This window comes from Delphinapterus leucas, chromosome 15 (genome assembly GCF_059928025.1).
Source record: "Delphinapterus leucas isolate spDelLeu-1000000601 "Yukka" chromosome 15, BTC_Dleu_Yukka2, whole genome shotgun sequence".
Lineage (NCBI taxonomy): Eukaryota > Metazoa > Chordata > Mammalia > Artiodactyla > Monodontidae > Delphinapterus > Delphinapterus leucas.
In genome coordinates, this window is record NC_143143.1 from 67,448,106 (window position 1) to 67,469,214 (window position 21,109).

Genomic DNA, 21,109 nt, shown 5'->3' on the forward strand with positions numbered 1-21,109 from the left:
AAAAATACAAATGTTAACCCCTTCCTGGGTGGAGAGGATTCAATGAAAGGTGGTACACAGAAGCATTTTGTTAATGTTTGTCTGCCCTTTTCTCTCAGAAAAATCCTCCACCTTCAGACTATCAGACACCCGGGAACAGAACCCAGTACACGGCTTCTCGTGGTTCTTATCACCGCGGTCACTGCAGATCCATACATGCAAGCTTGTGTACACCACACACACACACACACACACACACACGCACGCACACACGAGGCAATTATGGATATTGTTCTAACCAGGGATCCTAACTGCAAGCAACAGAAGGCAACTGTGGCTGATTTGAGCAGGAAAAGAAATGTATGGAAAGGATAAAAATTTGCTTCACAGAATCGCAGGAATCTCCGGGCCTTTAGTCTGAAGGCAGAGTGAACTTCATTAAAATGAATTGAGAGGCACACGTAACATTGTGCCTTTGCAGAGTTAATGCTCCATAAATGTTATCTAAGATAAGAATTATCTTATGTTACACTAACTCTGCTCAAAATCCTTTAATGGCTCCTACTGTCACCAAGGTAGTCCTGGCCTCGGGCTGTGGTGCAGGTGGGGATGGAGGATCTGAATTCTTTCAAAGGATCTGTGAACCCAGATAGTCAAGAAGCGTTGTCTGGAAGCCAGCTCACATCCCCAAGGAGGGTAAGAAATGCTCTCAACCCCACCTGCTTCCCTGCTCTCGCCACCTTTCCCCCTCCCTTAGGAATTTGGAATTGCTACTCCAGTTGGCTGGATTCCAGGACGCTGATGGGTTCTGGTTTGCTGGTGGGCAGGAGTCACTGGGGCTAAAGGGCCGCACACCCAAGTGCCCTTTCTCTGTTCTTTTGCTCTGTGCTTGTGACCAGTAAGCCAAACCCAAGCTCACTGTGGCTTTCTCCCCCGGCTCTTTCTCCACGCAAGCCAACCATTGTTGGGATTTCTCCACCACGCAGTCAGTCAAAGTCTGGGAGGGGACAGGATGAGCCATGGGAAGAGACCCGTCCCCCTGGCGTCTGTGCTCCTGGCCAGGCTAAGCCACTGGCCACTGGTCCAGCTGACAATGAATCAGTACTTGGTTTCTGAGCTTGACAGTCTCTGAGTTCAGCTCCCCAGGTGTAGTGGGGGCCAGGCGGCGGGGAACCAGCAGCACAAGTTTTAGGCGTTTAGAGCACCCTTTGCCAAACTATCAACTATCACCTGAACGTGGCCCTGGCTCCTCATCTCAAATGTCTAAACCCTGAGCTGAAAAATGCAAATTCATTTAAAAGAGTGGCTAGTGACCCCCACTTGCCACAACTAGAGAAAGCCCTCGCACAGAAATGAAGATCCAACACAGCCCCAAATAAATAAATTAATTAATTAAAAAAAAATCAGAACATTTCTGGCTGTGGTCAGAGGAAGTCCTGACTACTGAATAAAGGCACAGAGATGCAACATTGGTGCCTTTAAACAATAAAAAAATATAAAAAAATAAAAGAGTGGCTAAATCTGCAGTGGCTTTTCCTCAACCTCCTGGTTGCAAACATTAACTGTCATCACGGAGGACCTTCATACTTGAAAAACTTGGGAGTCAGTGGGCTTTCAGAACAAGACCACACGTGCCTTTGCTTACCTGTTCCCTCCACCTGGCCTCCCCCCACACGGTCCATGGAAAATGCTCAGGGGGCTAAGGGGATGTGTTTCTCAGGGAGTCCTGACATTGCAGAGTCAACTCCATCATGCAACCCAACAGGAAGTGCACCCTCCCCTCTTTTTGAGGCCCTCAACACCCATGTGCCATCCCTCAGTTGTGTGGCCTTGGGCAAGCTACTTAACTTCTCTGAGCCTCAATTTTCTCACCTGTGAAATGGAGCCAGTGATACCTACTTTCAGGGTTGGGTGAGGATTATTAAAAGGGAATGTTAGGGCTTCCCTGGTGGCGCAGTGGTTGGGAGTCCGCCTGCCGGTGCAGGGGACACGGGTTCATGCCCTGGTCCGGGAAGATCCCACATACCGCGGAGCGGCTGGGCCCGTGAGCCATGGCCGCTGAGCCTGTGCGTCCAGAGCCTGTGCTCTGCAGCGGGAGAGGCCACAACAGTGAGAGGCCCGCGTACCATAAAATAAAATTTAAAAAAAAAAAAGGGGGGAATGTTAGCCAAGGGTTTGCATGGTTGCCAGTGTGGTTTAAACCCTCCAAAGAGGGGGCTGCTCTTATGGATGAGGACCCTGGGCCCAGAGAGGAGCAAAGACTCGTCCAAGTTTACATAGCCGCGTAGAGGCAAGCCAGGGCTCAAAGCCAGGCCGTTCCTCGCTGGCCCTCCGTGGTCCCAGCCTGCCTGTGCCTCCATCTCCGTGCTCTTACCACGACTGGGCAGGGCCAGGCTGGCCGCGGTTTGCTCTTTACCAGCCACAGTCCCCCGGCGCTGGCTGAGCACACACCTATTTCCTAATGTGGCTGAGGCGAAATGGTTCTGGGTGCTCCTTGGACATTTGGCAACTGTGTGTTGCTTTACTTCCTGTGATCCGCCGTGGGGCTGGAGGAGGCCCAGCCTGCTCGAGCCAACACTCTCAGCTTCCAGAGCGAGTGGAGAAGCAAGAGTGACACTCTCTCTCCCCTCTGCCCCCTGGGAGAACAACATTGCTTTCTATTTTCCTTTCCCTCGGCCTTCAGCTCTCCCCAGAAACTGTCCTTCCTGCAAAGCTAATGCCTTCAGACTCAGAAGTGGCCCTCCTCCTCTGAACCCCAAGGCTGCCACCCCAGGGCCAAGGTCAATTCTAACCTCCTCCTGGAAGCCTCTGGGGATTGTCAGGCTGAGCTTGTCCTTCTCAGTCTACATACATTTATTGTCTGGAATTTATGCTCTGGGTTCTGACCCTTCTTTCATTTATTCATTGGTTTTATTAAATGTTTAATTTTTATAAAATTTTAAAGGTTACTTTCCATTTACAATTATTATAAAATATTGGCTATATTCCCTGTGCTGCACAGCACATCCTTGAGCCTACATTACACCCAATAGTTTGTACCTCCCACTCCCCCACCCCTATATTGTCTCCCCACCCCCCACTGGTAACCACTAGTTTGTTCTCATGAGTCTGCTTCTTTTATATTATATTCACTAGTTTGTTGTATTCATCGTGATCTACTCCAGGACTGCACTAGTAATAATAAAAAAATAAATAATAATAACAGCACCATGAGAAAGACCTGCCCTCACATCCAAGACCAGGGTACCCAAAGGGGTCTTTTTCTGAGATTTAAAGCTCAGAAAGAGATTTTTTTTTTTTAGCATAACAAGGTAGGGGAGACACCATCTCAAGAGGTTTTCTCCATGGTACAAAACGTCTGATTGCCTTTTAGATACTACACACCTTGAGGCCTGATCTCCACGAGGTCCTATTCTTCTCCCCCCCTCCACCCCTCGGACCCACCACGAGACCCTTCCTGTTCCTGCATCCCCAATCCACGATCAGAAAATAACTGACAACATACACCAGAAGCCAGACACACAGAGAAGTTGGGACCAGGAGGGAAAGAGCTGGAGGACCAGGGGCTGAGGGGGAGGGAGAAGCTTATGGGGCCTCCACTGACCGCAAGGATGACCTCATGGTCACAGCTGAGCATCGAGGCCTGATGAAGAGCTGCCCCTGAGGAGGGAGTGTGGGGACAAATGAGGAAACAGGTTCAGCAAGGTTAAGTGACAAGGTCAAACTCACAGAGTGAGTAAGTGGCAAGCTGGAATCTGCACCCAAATCAGTGAGGTTTCAGCTTCCACTCCTAACTGCCTTGCTGTGCTGGGAGCGGGTGTTCCTCTGCAGAGCGCCTGGCCGAGGAGTGGCAGCTCACAGAGGCCATGGGAGCCCTGGATTCCTCTCCCTCTGCGCGTGTCCAGCCCAAACCCAAAGACCCGAGGACCGAGCGCTCAGTATGTTGTGCCCGTAGTGTGTTTTCCTGCGGGCTACAGGACTCTCCAGCCAGCTAGCCATGAAGGTTAAGTTATGACTATTTGTTGAGCACCTTCTCTATGCAAATTGATCCACACCTGTTATTTAATCCTCAGAACAACCCCCATGATGGACATTGTTTCCCCATATTTAAATGAGGAACCCAAATTTCAGAAGGGTCAAATTACTTGACCAGAGCAGGTAGCCTGGCTGGAACTATGAACCCAGGGCTCCAAGCCCAATGGACTTTCCTCTGGAAAAACTCGACATCCTAAGGAGCATGGATTAGAAAGATGGACAGAGCCAGCCCCCGAATTAACCACTCTTGACCCATCCCACCTCTAAATTCCTGCTGAGGTAATATATTTTCCTATGATTTAAGCCATGTTGAGTTGGGATAGTAGGAGAGAATTTGAGTGGATGACAGAATTTTTCTATATTCTTATTGTGATCCTGGTTACGTACACATAGCTATATATGCATTACAATTCATAGAACTACAAGAAACTATAAGAAGCAAATATGGCATAATGTTAAGATTTTATAAACCTGGGTAGTCTATTCTTATCTATATGTTTGAAGTATTTTATAGTAATGATAAAAAGACCAAAAAAGAGGAGGAAGAAGAAGAGGAGGAAAAGGAGGAGGAGACATTGGAATAAGCCTGTTTAGACGCAATGGCTGGAGCTGCTGCAACCATCTTGCAACTGTCAATGAAAGATTAATCAGTAGATCTAAGAAAAATGAAAAATTTCAGTCACGCCAAGTTGAGGATTATAACCCAGGAACCGGGGGAGTTAATCTGTGAATTTAGTTCCTGCTTCTCCATTCTCTGGCCACTGAATAAAGCTTGTATTGTTTCAATCTAAAACAAAACAAAACAAAATGAAAAAAAAAAAAACAAAAACAAAAAAAACCCAGGAACAGCATCTCAGAAAGCTCTGAGAACTGTTCCACCCATTAGAAGTCAAAACACAGTTACATAAGTTTTTTGAGACAGAGGGCTGTACGTTAGATGACGTATTATTGACATTTTACACAATTCAGATATGCAAGTACAAGGTGATGGGCCATGTGATCCCCTTACAAGATCACAAGATCAAGAAGGAATGTTATCTTTAAGGAGTTCTCTTGGTGATGCTAGGAGAATGTGGCTCTTTAGGGTTGAGCAGGTATTTCTGCTAACAGGGAAGTTTCGGTCAATGCCTAACGCAATGCACCGTAGAGGGGAGAGAGGAGGCCAAAGGGCAGAGAAAATTTTTTTTTTTTTTTGTGGTACGCGGGCCTCTCACTGCTGTGGCCTCTCCCGTTGCGGAGCACAGGCTCCGATGCGCAGGCTCAGCGGCCATGGCTCACGGGCCCAGCCGCTCCGCGGCACGTGGGATCTTCCCAGAACCGGGGCACAAACCCGTGTCCCCTGCATTGGCAGGCGGACTCTCAACCACTGCGCCACCAGGGAAGCCCCCAGAGAAATTTTTTTACATTTGACTTTTCTTGTCTTGCCATTAAATGTGAATTTGATTTCACACAACCATGAAAGAAGCCAGTGTGAGGGTAAATCTGAGACACTAGGATGGCAGAGCAGTCAGGTGTGGAGAGATGATAAATGTCTGTTAGCTGTTGAATTGTTTTTTTAATTCCCATTTTTATTGCAAATTTGTTTGTTTTTGTTTTTCTTGGCTGCACGGCGTGTGGGATCTTAGTTCCCCAACCAGGGATCAAACCCACACCCACTTCAGTGGAAGCACAGAGTCTTAACCACTGGACCTCTGGGAAGTCCTGTTAGCTGTTGAATTAATCAGAACCTCAAACCTGCCCTCTCTCTGGACTTTGTCTCTGAGATATTATATGTGTTTATTGTTGAAGCCAACGTGAGCTGGGGATTTCTATTCCTTGAGTTGAAGACATTGTCACTCATACCGAGTAGAGAGTCAGGCCTGAAGCAGTAGGACACCTCCATGGCCAGTGGCAGAGCTGAAAAGGAGGCCAGAGGGTTGCTGATGGACTCATCTGGATTTGACTGATCAGAGGGAAGCCAGTGGGGCTGGCTGCTTCAAAAACTTGCCCGTTGGTTTTAAGATTCTGATGTAGTGGCAGTGTAAGTCATCATCACGTGAGTTTCCTCTTAATACTTCTTTCCTGTCTGACACCCTCACAGATACAACATCTGCCTGGACCCAGGGGACTCAGGAATTTGGGGCAGTTAGAGCTGCAGGTGTTCAAAACTGTGTAAGATAACTCTTCACAAATCTAATTTTCTGACAAGTCATGGATCTATGTGTTTTGGCATCTATCTTCCTTGTACAGATACAGACATGTGAGTCTGGGGGCCCAGGAAGGTAGAGGTAGGGTGAGGACCCAGGGTGACAAGTCCTCTTGGAAAGCTAGAGGGGAGAATTCTTCTCTCCATGAAAGACAGTGTGACCTTGATAGGGACATAATCGCTCTGTGACTCAGTTTCCTCAACTCCAAAATGGAGAATAATCATCCCACCCTCACAGGTTGTTTTTAGGCTTGGAGACAATATATGTAAAGTGTCTGCCACATACTAGATGCTCTGTGCATGGTCACTGTTTTCATTCTTAAGCAAGCCAGAAGGATTCTTGTTGTGGCAGGTTGGGGCAGGAAGGGAGACCCTTTTAGATACAGAGGAAGAGAAGAAAGAAAAAAAAAAAAAACTCAGGAGGTCTCATGTCCTCCTGGCTCAATGGGCTTCATTAGGCTTTCATCAAAAAAGAGTCGGGGAGACAGGGCGCCAGGGGGCTGATGAGGACTCAGCAGAAGAGAAGCCATCCTCCCCCTCTGCAGCCCCGCCCCTCCTCTAATCACCATGGAGATGGTGCGGCTGCCCAGCGGGATTCCCGCCCACACCGGGCCTGAGGCTGCTGCAAAGGGAGGGGCAGGGGCAGAGTAGACAGAGATCCTTCGGGAAAGCTGGTGTGGAGATGGGGAGTATGTGCTGGTCACCGCCCCCCTCAACCCCCAAGACACTGAAGGACTCAGGATGGTGTGGGATGCATCTGCGTTTGAATCCCAGCTCTGCTAGCAGCTAGCTGTCTGACAGTGGGAAGAACACTTCCCCTCTCGAACCCTCAGGTTCCACATCTGTCAAAGGAAGCGGTAAAAAGGAATAAAAACAAAAGCTTGGTGAAGAAAACTGTGGGATGAGGAAGCAATGAAATACCGTGCAGTGCAGGTAGAAGGAGACAGAACCCTACATACTGTTCATTGAAGAAAGGGAACTTTACAGAACTGATCAGTGTGATCCCGTATTTCTTCGTTGAAAAACACACTCTATCTACACTTACCAAAAGTGGGGAGAGGGGAGAGAAATGCTCTAAAATACACTTCTGCTTGTCCTCTCTGGAATTAGGGATTGCAGGTAATTTTAGAACCACACATAGAACCACACACACACCACACACACAGACACAGGGCTCCCAGGCTCCACTGCTGGCTGCTCTGGGGCTGTGGCCCCGACCATGGTGGGGGACCGCAGGCAGGCGGCCGTCCACCCCTTCTCCCGCCCCTGCTCAGTGTTCCTTCCTCTTTTCTACATTCCACTGACTTGCGCTTCCCCAGCTGCCTCATTTATAGGTCCCTGGGTCCCCTCCAAGGCCTCGAGGTTTTGGCAGCTCTGCAGGACGAAGACATGGCCAGGGGCCCTGATGACACGTGGAGGTGGGCGACCCTGGTGGTGCTGGCCGCCCTGAGCACAGCTGTGACAGCGACCACCAGCCCCGGCGTCGTGGCCAGGATCACCCAGAAGGGCCTGGACTACGGTAACTGGATGCCTTCCTTTTCTCCCCTCCAACCTCTGAGGAGCACTGATTGAGCACCTGCTGTGTGCAGCCCTTTACATCCAGTGTACGGCCTGCTCACAGCTCCTCCAAGGAGGCCCTCTTACCCCTGTGTTACATATGAAGAAGCTGAGATAAGGTGAGCTACCCAAGGTCACAGGGCTGGAAGTGGCAGCACCGGGATTGGAGCCCCGGCCTGGAGGACTCTGAGTCCAGTGCTCAGGTCCCTCACGGTCCCCTCCCTCTACGCAATACCCAACTCGGACTTCTAGGCCTTTCACTTCCTTCCAAGCTGGTTCTCAGCCCTGATTTTTGTCTCAAGGTCCCTGGCTCAGTCTTCAGTGTGGGGAGGCCCTCCCCCAGGGCAGGGGCTGGCAGCCATATTGTGCACACTAGCCATCTGGGTGACCCAGAGAGGGTCCCCCAGGCCATGCATCCAGGCCCAGATAGAGGAGAGACTGGCATGAAGCAGCCCCCTGACCTGCTCAGATCGGTGCCAGGCACTGTGCTAAAAGGACGTACTGTTACTAGCGACCTTTACAGATGAGCAGACAAACTTGGAGGAGGGACTGGGAAGTGGGCGGCCTGGATCTGAGCTCTGGTCTTGTCAGATGTACCAGGGTGGGGCTGCTCAATGCTGCCTCTCAGTGGCAGAGAGATGAACTGCAGAACAGTGGGGGACAGCCAGCGCCAGAGAAATCAGATCCGGAAGGCAGAACCACAGCCGCGGTGGACCCCTGGGGAATCAGGACAGGACCAAAGGGACCTGGTATCCCACCCCTGAATTCCTACCCTAGCCCAGGCAGGACACCTCGGAATCCCAGGGGTGCAGACGGAAGGTTCCCCATGAGCTAAGAGAAAGGATTATGTCCCTGCTCTATACCCAGAGCTGGGGCGGTTCTGAAGTCTTCCAGAGAGCAGAGGCTTGGGCTCAGCCTTTAAGCCCAGAAGTCTTCATGTCCTGTCACAGCAGCCTCGGTTCCCCCTTCTACTCACACCCCATGCGGCAACCAGTGAGATTTGTGAAATACAGCAAAGCTGCCCATTCCCCCCTTTACTTACACTGTTCAGTGGTTCCCTAGTGCCCTCAGTGGATGTCTTGGGCTTGGCATTAGAGACCCTTCAAGACCTGGCCGCTGCAGACCCACAGGTCGTGGCCATCCCACATTTTCTTTTCCCTCCGGGCAGTGACAATCTATGCATTGTTTACTTTTGAACCCCCAGAAGGCCTATCCCAGGGCACAGGCTCTGGGACCAGAAGGCCTGGATTCCAATCCTGCCTCCATCACCTGTCAGCTGTGTGGTCACCTTTCTGAGTCTCAGCTTCCTCATCTGTGAACTGGAAGTTGTAACAGGACCTACTACCCAGGATTGTTCAGATTCAGTAACTTAATACGTGTATAGAGCCCAGAACTGTGCCTGGAACAGAGTAAGAGCTTGATAACTGTTATTATTATTATTACTATTATTACTCTTACTACTTCCTAACTGGCTCCTGGGATCCCTCATCCTACTACTTACTCTTCTCATTTAACGTGTTTGCCTTTTAACTGGTTTTTCGATGCTGTTAACCACGTAATAACTGATGGCAGAATTCCTGACCCTGGAACATTCATTCATTCATTCCTCCAACAGGTATTAAGTTCCAGTCACTGTGGTAAAGATAGGGGACGTCCGTGACGTCTACCACTGACCTTGGGGGGCTTACATCTAGTAGGGAAGAGAGATAGTAGTAAAAAAAATCACATGAATAAATGCATAATTACAAACGGTAATGGGAGCTCCAAAAGAGATGCCCACAGCATCGTGAGAATGATAACAAGGGGGATCGCTCTCATCTGATGAGTCAGAGAAAGTTCCTAGAGGAAGTGATGACTAGAATGACCAGGTGAAGATGAGAGGAAAGGGTTTCCTAGGCAACAGGAATGGTACATGCAAAGGTCCTGTGGCGAGAGAGTCTGAAAGCCAGAGAGATAGAGTATCTGTGAGGGCAGAGCACAGAGCAGATGTTCAATAACACCTGCAGGATGCATGACAGGGTATTTGGAGGGGGTGATATTTTAAACTAGGGGTTGGCAAATGACAGCATATAGGCCAAATCTGGACCAACACATGTTTTTGCATGGCCCAGGAACTAAGCATGGCTTTTACAGTTGGAAAAAATCAAAAGAAGAATCCTATCTCACACCATGTGAAAATGATATAAAATTCAAATTCCAGTGTCCATCAATAAAGTTTTATTGGAACACAACCATACCTATTCATTGACGTATTGTCTACGGCTGCTTTTGTGCAATAAAAGCAAAGCTGAGTGGTTGTGACAGAGACAGTAAGACCCACAGAGCAGAAAATATTTGCTCTGGGGCCCTTGACAAAAACCTTAACTTGAGCCCTGCTTTAGATCTTTCCAATCCCAACGTCCCTGCCATGAACTGGCTGCACACCTCTGACCACTGACCCCGCTCTTTCCCCTCAGCCTGCCAGCAGGGAGTGGCTACTCTGCAGAAGGAGTTGGAGAAGGTCACAATTCCCACTTTCTCAGGAAGCTTTAAGATGAAGTACCTTGGGAAAGGGAAGTATAGCTTCTACAGGTAAGGTCCGTCAAGCTCAGTCCTCCGTGTGCAGGACTGTAGTGTGTTGGGGCCACCAAGACCTAGACTCACAGAGCCACCGACTCCTAAACTCAGAGACATTAGGATCCCAAAGCTAATGTTTACACCATCCCAAGGGGATCCAATCCCCCAAGCTGCATGTGGAGAAAACCACACAAACGGTCTTTCAGGCACTCACCGTGACTCCTGCGGGGATGTCACGGACCCCCAAACTCTGTGCCAAGTCCACATGTTAATTAGGATTAGGGGTGGGGGTGAGGCTTCAAGGACAGAAAACCTAGTCCAAAATAGCCTAAACCAGAAGGTATTGGCTCACAAGTCCCTGGAATTGTCTGTCTTCGGGTTCAGCTTGAGGAAGGCTCAAATGTCACTGGACCCTGTTTCTCTCCTGCCACCTCTCAGCACCGCTTCCCTCGGGAGGGCTAATTCTTGGGTAGGGCCTCCCCGCGAAGCACTCGCCAGCGTCTTCTCAGCACTCCCAGCCCTGTGGGAGGAGGGCACCTTCTCCTTACAGCTCAAGCAAAACTCCTAAGATTCACTCTGATTGGTCCGTCTTAGGCTATGTACACACTCCTGGACCAATCACTGTGGCCAGGGGGATAGAAGACACGAAGGAGCTTGTGCTGAAGTCTCAAGCTCCACCCCCTGAAGATGGCGGTGAAGTCAACTTTCTTTGGAGCGTCGCGGAGTAGATGTGGGGAAGGGTTCCTCCAAAGTAAAATGGCACTTCTGTTATCACGAGAGAGGGGTATGGGTGCTGGGGAGAGAAATCCATAAGCGTCCTCTAAAGAATTTTATGCACTCACTCGTTCAACAGGTATTTTTGAGCACCTACTATGTGTCTGACTCATCAGGCTATGCTACAGTAGTGAAAACAAGGCAGACACGTTCCACCCTTTATGGAAATTGTAGTCACTGGGATAGTCTTCGCTGACCATCACACACCCTGCAAGACAGAGGTTACTGTGCTCATTTTACAACATGAGGAAACCGAGGCTCGGCATGATTAAGTGATGTGCCCAGGGTCACACAGCAGTAAACTGAAGAGCAGCGTTCAAATGCACATTTGTCTGACTTCAAAGCCTAACCACAGAGCTCCCCAGGCTGCTCTCATAGCTTCTGGGTTCTTTTGGAATAACTGGGGTAAAGAGCCGGGATGGAGGGGAATGAGTCTGCACTGACCACTGACCGAGTCCTTGTGGGGACACTTAGAGACTCACTGATCATTTCTTCTTTGCAGCTTGGTTATTCGTGAATTCAAGCTTCCCAATTCCCAGATAAGACCATTGCCTGGTCAAGACCTTGATCTCTCCATCAAAGATGCCAGTATCAAGATAAGTGGAAAATGGAAGGCACGAAAGAATTTCATGTGCGTGTCCAAGCTCAGTGTTTGTTGAGTGTGTGGGTGAGCTCTTGGTGATATTTGGAGGAGATGAGAGCCAAGGTCTCGAGAATGCCCAATTTTTGCCTGGCCCATTACCATTTGCCCCCTCAGAGTTCCTGGGGGAACTTTTCACAGAAGAATTTTCAACATAACCCTTGGTTAATAGCGGAGAATTTTCCCACATCTCAATGCAGGGCACGGGCAAGGCTGAGTTGGTGCATGTGGCTTAGGATGGAAGGCTAAGTGGGACCTTTAGTTTACCCCTTTATCAGTTAGCTATCGCTCTGTAACAAACCATCAGTGACCGAAACTCAGTGACCTAAAACAAGTCATATATCATCACTTACCTATCTATGTGTTGGCTGGGGTTCCCTGATGTAGGTTGACCTCAGCTGAGGTAGCCGTGCTGCACAGGTATCTCCTCCTCCCTGGACCAGTGGGCTACCCAGAGCATATTTAGTGATGGTGGAGGTGCAAAAAGGGCAACCAGAAACATGCAGTTCCCCTTAAGGCCTGGGGGGGATTGAACTGGCCCTTGGTCACTTCTATTCGTATGCCATTGGCCAAAGCAAGTCATGTGGTCAAGTCCAAAGTCAGGAGCATGGAAATACACACATATCCCCCCAAGGTAGGCAATGGTGAGGGTATGGGTGCAGGGAGGGGTGAAAATTGGGGCAGATCATCCAAACTACAGCTCTGAATCTAAATATTGGGCCCTTCCTGCAGTGACTCTGTGCAGCAGTGACAGTGGCTCAGACTGACCTGTCAGTTTATCAACTTCTCCTTTGTGGTGAATCCAGGGAGAAAACAGACACTCTGGTGAGGAGAGGGGCGTGAGTCTGCCTTCTGTTACAAGGACTGCTGGGTGTGTCCATTCCCCACAACAAGAATTGCTTACTTCTTCACTTGGGCTGTTTCACATCTATCATTTCACTACTGATCACACACACACACAAAATGATAACAATACTTCCTCACATTATAGAAGAGTTGACAAACTACATTCACACGCACTGTCTTATCCCAAACTCATTTCATCCCAGAGGGAGGAGTTATTAACCCCATTTAATGAATGAGGGCATTAATTAAAGTCATTGGTCCCCCAAACTCAGCTTTCTAGTGGCAAGGCTGGTGTCCCACTGCTGGTCCAGGGTCTGGTTAAGGAAACTGAAGCTCAGAGAGGTTGAGAAACACTCTCAGTGCCACACAGCACACAGGCAGAGGCTGAGGCAGTGAGTAAGAGCAGGGTTCTGCCAGGCAGACACGGGTTCAAACTTCGGGTTGGAATCCTGGCTCTTTCACTCAGCAGCTGTGTGATCTTGGGCAAGCTGCCTTCCCTCTCTGAACTCCATCTCCCCACCCAGAGTGGAGATAATAGCAAAACCTGCCTTCCAGCATTGGTGTGAAGTCTGAATGGCAGCGAGAAGAAAATGCTTGCTCCAAGTCTTTTCTTTCTGTTTCCCTTCAGCAAAGTCAGCGGCAACTTTGACCTGAGTGTGGAGGGCATCTCCATTTTGGCTGGTCTCAAGCTGGGTTATGTCCCCACCTCGGGCCACCCCACAGTCACCTGCTCCAGCTGCAGCAGCCACATCAACAGTGTCCGTGTACGCATCTCACGCAGCAGCCTGGGGTATGATCTTCTGGGGCTGTGGATGGGAGGAGGGACAGGATTGTCCTAGTTATTCTTTCTTTTTTTATAAATTTATTTATTTATTTTTGGCTGTGTTGGGTCTTCTGTGCTGCGCATGGACTTTCTCTAGTTGTGGCGAGCGGGGGCTACTCAGCTGCGGTGCACGGGCTTCTCATTGCGGTGGCTTCTCTTGTTGCAGAGCACGGGCTCTAGGCGCGCAGACTTCAGTAGTTGTGGCGCATGGGCTCACTTGCCCCGCGGCATGTGGGATCTTCCCGGACCAGGGCTCAAACCCGTGTCCCCTGCATTGGCAGGTGGATTCTTAACCACTGCGCCACCAGGGCAGTCCCTGTCCTAGTTATTCTTGTATTCAGAAAACACATCCCAAATGCCACTTCTATGCCAGGCCTCAGGTGTAAGGGGAAAGGGGTCTACAGATGGAACACACAACATCTCTGCCTTGAAGAGTCACTCGCTCATTCAATATTCATTCAGCAAACTTTACTGAGCACTTATGCTCCGGGCTGTGCACTAAACACTTTAAGTGCACCAAGTTATACAATCCTTACCACAAGCCTGCAAGCATTCATCTCTCCATCCATCCAACGAATATCGACTAAGAATCTGCTATGCACCAGGCTTGCGCATTGTGCTCAGGAAATAGCAGTGGTCACTAAAAATTTGGCCTTGCTAGTATTCAGAGGAGACAAGACACAGAAAGAATAGGAAATAACCTGAGTTTTCATCCCTAGTGAGTATTGAGAAGGGATTGGGATTCAGCCCAGGACTTGCTGGCCCCAGAGTCTTAGCTACACAGTCCCCGCTCTTTTGAAGCTTCCAGCCCGTGGGGAAGACAAACATTAATCAAATCATTGCATTAATGAATGGCTCACAATAAGAACTGAGAAAAAGAGGTACAAAGTACGATGAACACATAGAACTGGAGGATCTGACCTAGTCTGGGGGCTGGCCATTTCATTTTCTTTGATGAAATGACATTTCAATTGAGATGAAAAGAATAAGTAGGAGTTAATTAACTTGGGGACAATGGGTGTTTTAAGCAGAGCGAACAGCATGTGCAAAGGCCCTGTGGTGAGGGGAAGCACAGCACGCAGGAGGATACGGCAAAGCAGTGTGGCTGGAGTACAGAGAGAGGGAGTGGTGAGGACTGAGGCTGAGATGGGATGGGGGTCCAGCCGTGCACCTGTTGAAGAAATAACCTCAGAAACAGGTCACTGCACACAGGGGAAGAAGTGTCTGATGGGGGTGCACAGAGTTGGAGCCCAGGGATGAGGGAGTTTAGGTTTATTTGGAAAAGGGAGGAAGGCTTCCCAGATGAGGCAGCCTTCCGAATGCATCCCAGGGACACCTGGGAAGCCTCATGCATGTCCCCACGTGTCAATCTCCAGGTGGCTGATCCAACTCTTCCGTAAAAAAATCGAGTCTTCGCTCCGAAACAGCATGAACCGCAAGGTACGAGGGGCTCAGAATCTCACCTCCTGTCAGAGCGGGTGGGGCCTTCTGTGTCCACATACCTCACGCATCGCTGGACACTTCTGCTCTCACCCAGACCTCTTTTTTTATATATATATATCTTTATTGGTGTATAATTGCTTTACAGTGTTGTGTTAGTTTCTGTTGTACAACAAAGTGAATCAGCTATATGTATACATGTATCCCCATATCCCCTCCCTCTTAAGCCTCCCTCCCAGCCTCCCTATCCCACCCCTCTAGGTCGTCACAAAGCACGGAGCTGATCTCCCTGTGCTATGAAGCAGCTTCCCACTAGCCATCCATTTTACATTTGGTAGTGTATATATGTCAGTGCTACTCTCGCACTTCGTCAGAGCTTCCCCTTCGCCCCCTGTGTCCTCAAGTCCGTTCTCTATGTCTGTGTCTTTATTCCTGCCCTGCAGCTGGGTTCATCTGCACCATTTGTTTAGATTCCACATATGTGTGTTATTTGTTTTTCTCTTTCTGACTTACTTCACTCTGTGTGACAGACTCTAGGTCCATCCACCTCACTACAAATAACTCAATTTCGTTCCTTTTTATGGCTGAGTTCCCTTGTATATACGTGCCACATCTTTATCCATTCATCTGTCGATGGACATTTAGGTTGCTTCCATGTCCTGGCTATTGTAAATAGAGCTGCAATGAATATTGTGGTACACTTATCTTTTTGAATTATGGTTTTCTCAGGGTATATGCCCAGTAGTGGGATTGCTAGGTCATATGGTAATTCTATTTTTAGTTTTTTAAGGAACCTCCATACTGCTCTCCATAGTGGCTGTATCAATTTACATTCCTACCAGCAGTGCAGGAGGGTTCCTTTTCTCCACACCCTCTCCAGCATTTGTTGTTTCTAGATTTTTTTGATGATGGCCATTCTGACTGGTGTGAGGTGATACCTCATCGTGGTTTTGATTTGCATTTCTCTAATGATTAATGATGTTGAGAATCTTTTCATGTGTTTGTTGGCAATCTGTATATATACTTTGGAGAAATGTCTATTTAGGTCTTCCACCCATTTTTGGATTGGGTTGTTTGGTTTTTTGATTTTGAGCTACATGAGCTGCTTGTATATTTTGGAGACTAATCCTTTGTCAGCTGCTTCATTTGCAAATATTTTCTCCCATTCTGAGGGCTGTCTTTTTGTCTTGTTTATGGTTTCCTTTGCTGGGCAAAAGCTTTTAAGTTTCATTAGGTCCCACTTGTTTCTTTTTTATTTTATTTCCATTACTCTAGGAGGTGGGTCAAAAAGGATCTTGCTGTGATTTATGTCATAGAGTGTCCTGCCTATTTTTTCCTCTAAAGGTTTTATAGTGTCTGGCCTTACATTTAGTCTTTAAACCATTTTGAGTTTATTTTTGTGTATGGTGTTAGGGAGTGTTCTAATTTCATTCTTTTACATGTAGCTGTCCAGTTTTCCCAGCACCACTTATTGAAGAGGCTGTCTTTTCTCTATTGTATATTCTTGCCTCCTTTGTCAAAGATAAGGTGACCATATGTGCGTGGGTTTATCTCTGCTCTCACCCAGACCTCTTCAGCAGTCCCCCACAGCCCTTGGAAAGCACATGTCCAGCTCTAAAAATCAGTCATGTCAATTTTCTTGGGGATCCAGTGAGAAACTAAGAAAGGGTCATGTGACACACACACGGCAAATTCCCCCATGCTTGGACCACCTCTGCTCTTCTCCCATCACTCTTCCCTGCAGAGAAACTACCATTCTCTTGCACTGAGCCCCTCTCCTCATAGCCCTCCAGCCTCCTTCCCCATCCCCCAACCCCGAGCCCCCTTGGTAGCGATACTCACCCAGAAAACGTGCAGCTGACGAAGCTGCTAGACTGGAGCGTGGTCAAACTATGTCCTGAGGCTGGAACTGGTACGAAAGACAGACGTGGACCAGAGCTTCCCAAGCCTACCTTCACCCTAACCCCCGCCCCACACAAGCCAACCTCTTCAGCTGAGAAAAGGGGCCATTCCTTGGGCTAGTTTTCCATTAATAAATTGTCAGTCTCCAGGAAACCCCTGAGCCTGTCTCCCAAGACAAGTGAGCTTGAGTTTTCTCAAAGGGCAATGGGGAGCCATTGAAGGCTTTAGGCAAAGGGGTGACCTGGCCAGATCTGTGCTTTAGAACAACTTCTTTGGCTGCCGTGAGAACGGCTGGAGAGACCAGGAGTCTCGGGGACACTGAGGAGGCTTGTGCAGTCTTCCAGGTGGGAGACCTTGGTCTCCCAGTGAAAGGCACTGACAACATGGGTAGGGAGACATCCATCAAATGAGATCATCTATCTGAAGGCATTCTGTCAAAAGTTAAAAAAAAAAAATCCGTGCCTGGTGGTCAAAATGCATAACAGAGGAGATTATAAAACAGGTTTTAGAGTCAGAGTCTCTGGGTTTTGATTCTGGCTCCAGGGCTTAGCTGTGTGATGTTGAGCAAATCACTTGACTTTTCCAAACCTCAGTTTCACCACCTGTAAAATGGGGACATTGATACCTTCTTCACCAAGCCGTTGTAAGGATTACTAAAATAGTGAAGGCTCCCCACCAGCCTGGCTCAACCATAACTCAACCATCTTTGTAATTAAGTAATAGTATGAGGGGAGTGTTAGCATGTATTTAACGTAAAGAACTATTGAAACAGATTATTTCTTGTTAACGCCTTAAGAGTGACCCCTTGAGAGCAGCCAAGCTGAACAATAATAACACCGAGACACAGATAGAGGAAGTGATAGGGCTGGGCTTCAAACGCATGCCGCCCCACCTCAGAGGTGAAGTTCTTAATTAGTCTAAGATATTGTTTAGAAGAGAGTATGGGCCTGAATGAATGAATGGATGAATAAATGAAGTGTCAGGGTGTCCCTGATGTTACGAAGGCCTGGAAATGGCGAGGAATTAGTTTGGGAGTCCACTCCCCAGGAATTCAGAGAGAAGAGTGGGCGTCTGAGGGAAGGAAGGGTCTATATAGGGTGTGGATGGGGGTGGGGGCGGAGGAGGGTGGCAGCAGACAGGCAGGCGCCAGGCTGCCGTGTGATTTGCTGTGATTTGGAGCCCCCTGGTGGCCCTCATTAGTAACTGGCATTGGAGGGCAGTAGCGGAGGGCAGTAGCTGAGGGCAGGCAGCCCAGGTGTCCAGCTGGCCCTTCGCTGCCAGATGTACCGCCTGCTCTCACCTTTGGGCCACTTGGAGCAGAGGCACGGGTTTCTCCGAGAGTGACATTCTTAGTCTCCTTGGGACATCCAGAGTTTTATGTGATAGAAACACACTCCATGAAAACCAAAATTTCTCCTTCCTTCCTTCCCTTCCTCCCTCCCCTGCCCCAGATAAAATAACTTGTTTGACAGTGGGGAAGGTGGGAGGGAAGTGTGGAGGTGCTCTATCTGCCCTGTGGGCAGATAGGGGGACCAGTACTGTGGAGGAGTGGGAACCTGACGGGTTTGGTTGGGGTTTGGTTGAGATGTGCTGGCCTTGGGGGCCTGTGGGACATCCAGGAACTTGGTCCAGGAGGCAGCTGGACTCTCAGGCTGGAGCTCAGGGGAGATGTCTGGCTGCAAACCAAGGTCTGGGTGCTGGCCGCAGGTTGGGAACATGGAGCGGGGGACCCAATCAGGGTCCCCCCAGGCATGGCTGAGACAAAGATTCAGGTGCGAGTGTTTTATTGGGCGGGGATTCCAGGCGAGGGTTGGGAAGAGAGCTGGGGACAGGAACATTATTGAGTGGGCTACCACTCTGGACAGCTGGGGCTCAGAGATGCACACACCTCAGAACTGTCCCAAAGGGGTGGGGAAGATGGGTATTTATCCATCAACTCTCACCCCTCTTTCTGGCTGCTGTAACTCCTTGGCACTTGGGAGCAAGGTCCAGGGATTAAAGTCCTCAGGCAGGGAGAGTTGCTGGGTGTGTAGGGAGCTGTCATGCCAAGCGCAGGGGACCCCTGGGGTGGACCAACAATGTCCCACAGGGGCCAGGGGCATGTATGGCAAGCTCCAGAGGGGCTCCTGGGTGGAAGGAGCGGGGAGTCCCAGGAGATCAACATCTTCACAAGGGAAAAGGAGCTCACAGGGTGTCCGAGGAAGAGGAAGTAGCAGGCCAGGCGGAGAGTGGGGAGGGTCCTCAGTCAGAGACAGTGACCCATCATGCCAGGGGCTGCCCAACAGTCAAGAAATGCAAGGACTGGAGAGACTCCGTTGGATGAATGAGGTCATTCAAGACGTGGGGGGAGCAACGTCGTGAAGGCGGGGCTTATCTGACCACCGCCACCTACTGCACCACCTACCCCATCAGCCCCAATGGGTCAAATTAAGGAAGCCTGTGATTTTAATCCTCTATTCCAGCTATTGCTTCGAAACAAATAGCCCCAAATACAGCGTCATCCAGCAACGACCATTTGATAATGTTCACGGATTCTGTGGATCAGGAAATCAACAGGCACAGTGGGACGAGCGTAGCTTGTCTCTGCTCCATGATGTCTGTACCTCATCTGGGAAAGCTCCAAAGCTTGGGGCTAGAGTCATCCAGTGGGATCTTCTCTCATGTCCGTGGTGCCTGAGCTGGGAAGACTTGATGCTCGGCTCAGCCGGGGCTGTTGAGTGGAGCATCTACCAGTGTCCCCTCCATGGGGCTGGGGCTTTGCACAGCTCATCAATGGGTTCCAGAGGGAGCATCACAAGAGACCAAAGTGGAAGCTGCACAGCCTTTTATGACCTCACCTGGGAAGTTACACAATGTCACTTGCGCTGTTTTCTATTGGTTAGAAGCAAGTAGCCACCCCGCCCACCCAGATTGTAGGGGAGAGTTCACAGACTCCACCTCTAAATGGGTGTGACAGGGCCACATTCCAGAAGAGCAAATGGAATGGAAAATATAACCCGCAGCGCTCCATTTTACAGATGAGAAAATAAGGGTCTCTTTTCTCATAGAAATGGAGTAACTTCCTCAGTGGCAAAATCAGCATGTGACCCAGGGCTTCTCAGACCAGTGCTTGTTCCCCTATGAGTTATGGGAGGGGGACGGCTGGGAAGTCTTCTCTGGCCACACAAAGCAAAGATGAGGGTGCCCACCCAGGCTTGAGCAGAGGACCTGCCCCCTGCTCCTAGAAGCACACACAGGGGAAGGCTGACATCTGACCACCTCCTGTTCATTTTTTTACCACCTCATTCCACAAAGGGTCTGAGTGCAAACAAAAAAAAAAATAGAAAGCATAAATACCCATGAGGAAAGCTCCATGCCAGAGTAGGAAATAAAATGCAGATGTGCAGGCCATACAGTCATATAAAGTTACTATTTCCAAGTTACATGTTGAACTCTGAGCTTCCTGGTGGCCAAAGAGAAAAGGGAAACTTGAGTAGTTATATGATTTTCAAGGAAACATTCAAGAAGAGCAAAACATGTCTGGATAATTATTCTCAGAGGACATTTTCCACTATAGGAAAACTTTGCTGATCAGTTCTTTTGTTCTCCCCAGATCTGCAAGGTAGTGACCAGTACCGTATCCTCCAAGCTGCAACCTTATTTCCAGACACTGCCAGGTAAGGAGGCTGGGGTAGAAGGCGGAGGGGGTAAGGGACACAGGGAGAGTGTGATGGAGCTAGCAATTTTCCTAGGCAGGCCTGGGCTTGGGTGGGAATGGGTAGCACAGATTATTTTCAAATGGCAATTGGCATCAGATCCCCTATTGGGCCAGGTCCTTGTGGCAGGTCCAGAAGTTTAATGGAAAAGCAGCTCTGCAGGGGCCAAACAACAAATACCTGCAGCTCTCCGGAGCCAGAGATACATAGCTGGCCTGAGATCTGAGGCTGATCGCTTCCCCTCTCAGGGCCTCAGTTTCCATATCTTTAAAATGGGGACAATCTTCTCTTTCCCCAAATGCTTGGTAAATGGTGAAGGGCTGCAGTAGGTGGGGGAGGACCCGTATGGCCAAGTGCTCACCATGTGTCATGTACCCAGCAGAATGGTTTCCTCTCGGCCTCCTAACACCCCACTGAGATCACTGTTTTGTCCCAATTTTACCACCAGGAAATGGAGGCTCAGAAAGGAGCCGAGACTTACCTGAGGTCAAGAGGCAGTAAGAAGCAGAAACAGGATCCCAAGCCTGTGCCCCAAACCGCTGCCTGGGCTGCCTCCCTGTGGAGCCTGGTTTGGCTGGCACATGGCACATGTCCATTTCAGATACATTCCCTTCCCGGAGGCATCGCCCCAGCCCCTCCAGGCACAGGGCCCCTCCTGGGCGTGTTCAGTGCAGTTG

At 49.3% G+C, this 21,109-nt stretch overlaps 1 protein-coding gene across 1 annotated transcript in view; it reads left to right on the forward strand.

The window, feature by feature from the left end:
• The first annotated feature begins 7,531 nt into the window (after positions 1 to 7,531).
• BPI (bactericidal permeability increasing protein) overlaps positions 7,532 to 21,109 on the forward strand; it is a 29,986-nt gene continuing 16,408 nt past the window's right edge. The window contains exons 1-6 of the mRNA XM_022592428.2: positions 7,532 to 7,718; positions 10,213 to 10,327; positions 11,589 to 11,717; positions 13,201 to 13,362; positions 14,772 to 14,835; positions 20,330 to 20,393. Of these exons, the coding sequence (XP_022448136.1) occupies positions 7,589 to 7,718; positions 10,213 to 10,327; positions 11,589 to 11,717; positions 13,201 to 13,362; positions 14,772 to 14,835; positions 20,330 to 20,393 (664 nt within the window). The 5' untranslated portion in view covers positions 7,532 to 7,588. The remainder of the gene's footprint in view (positions 7,719 to 10,212; positions 10,328 to 11,588; positions 11,718 to 13,200; positions 13,363 to 14,771; positions 14,836 to 20,329; positions 20,394 to 21,109) is intronic.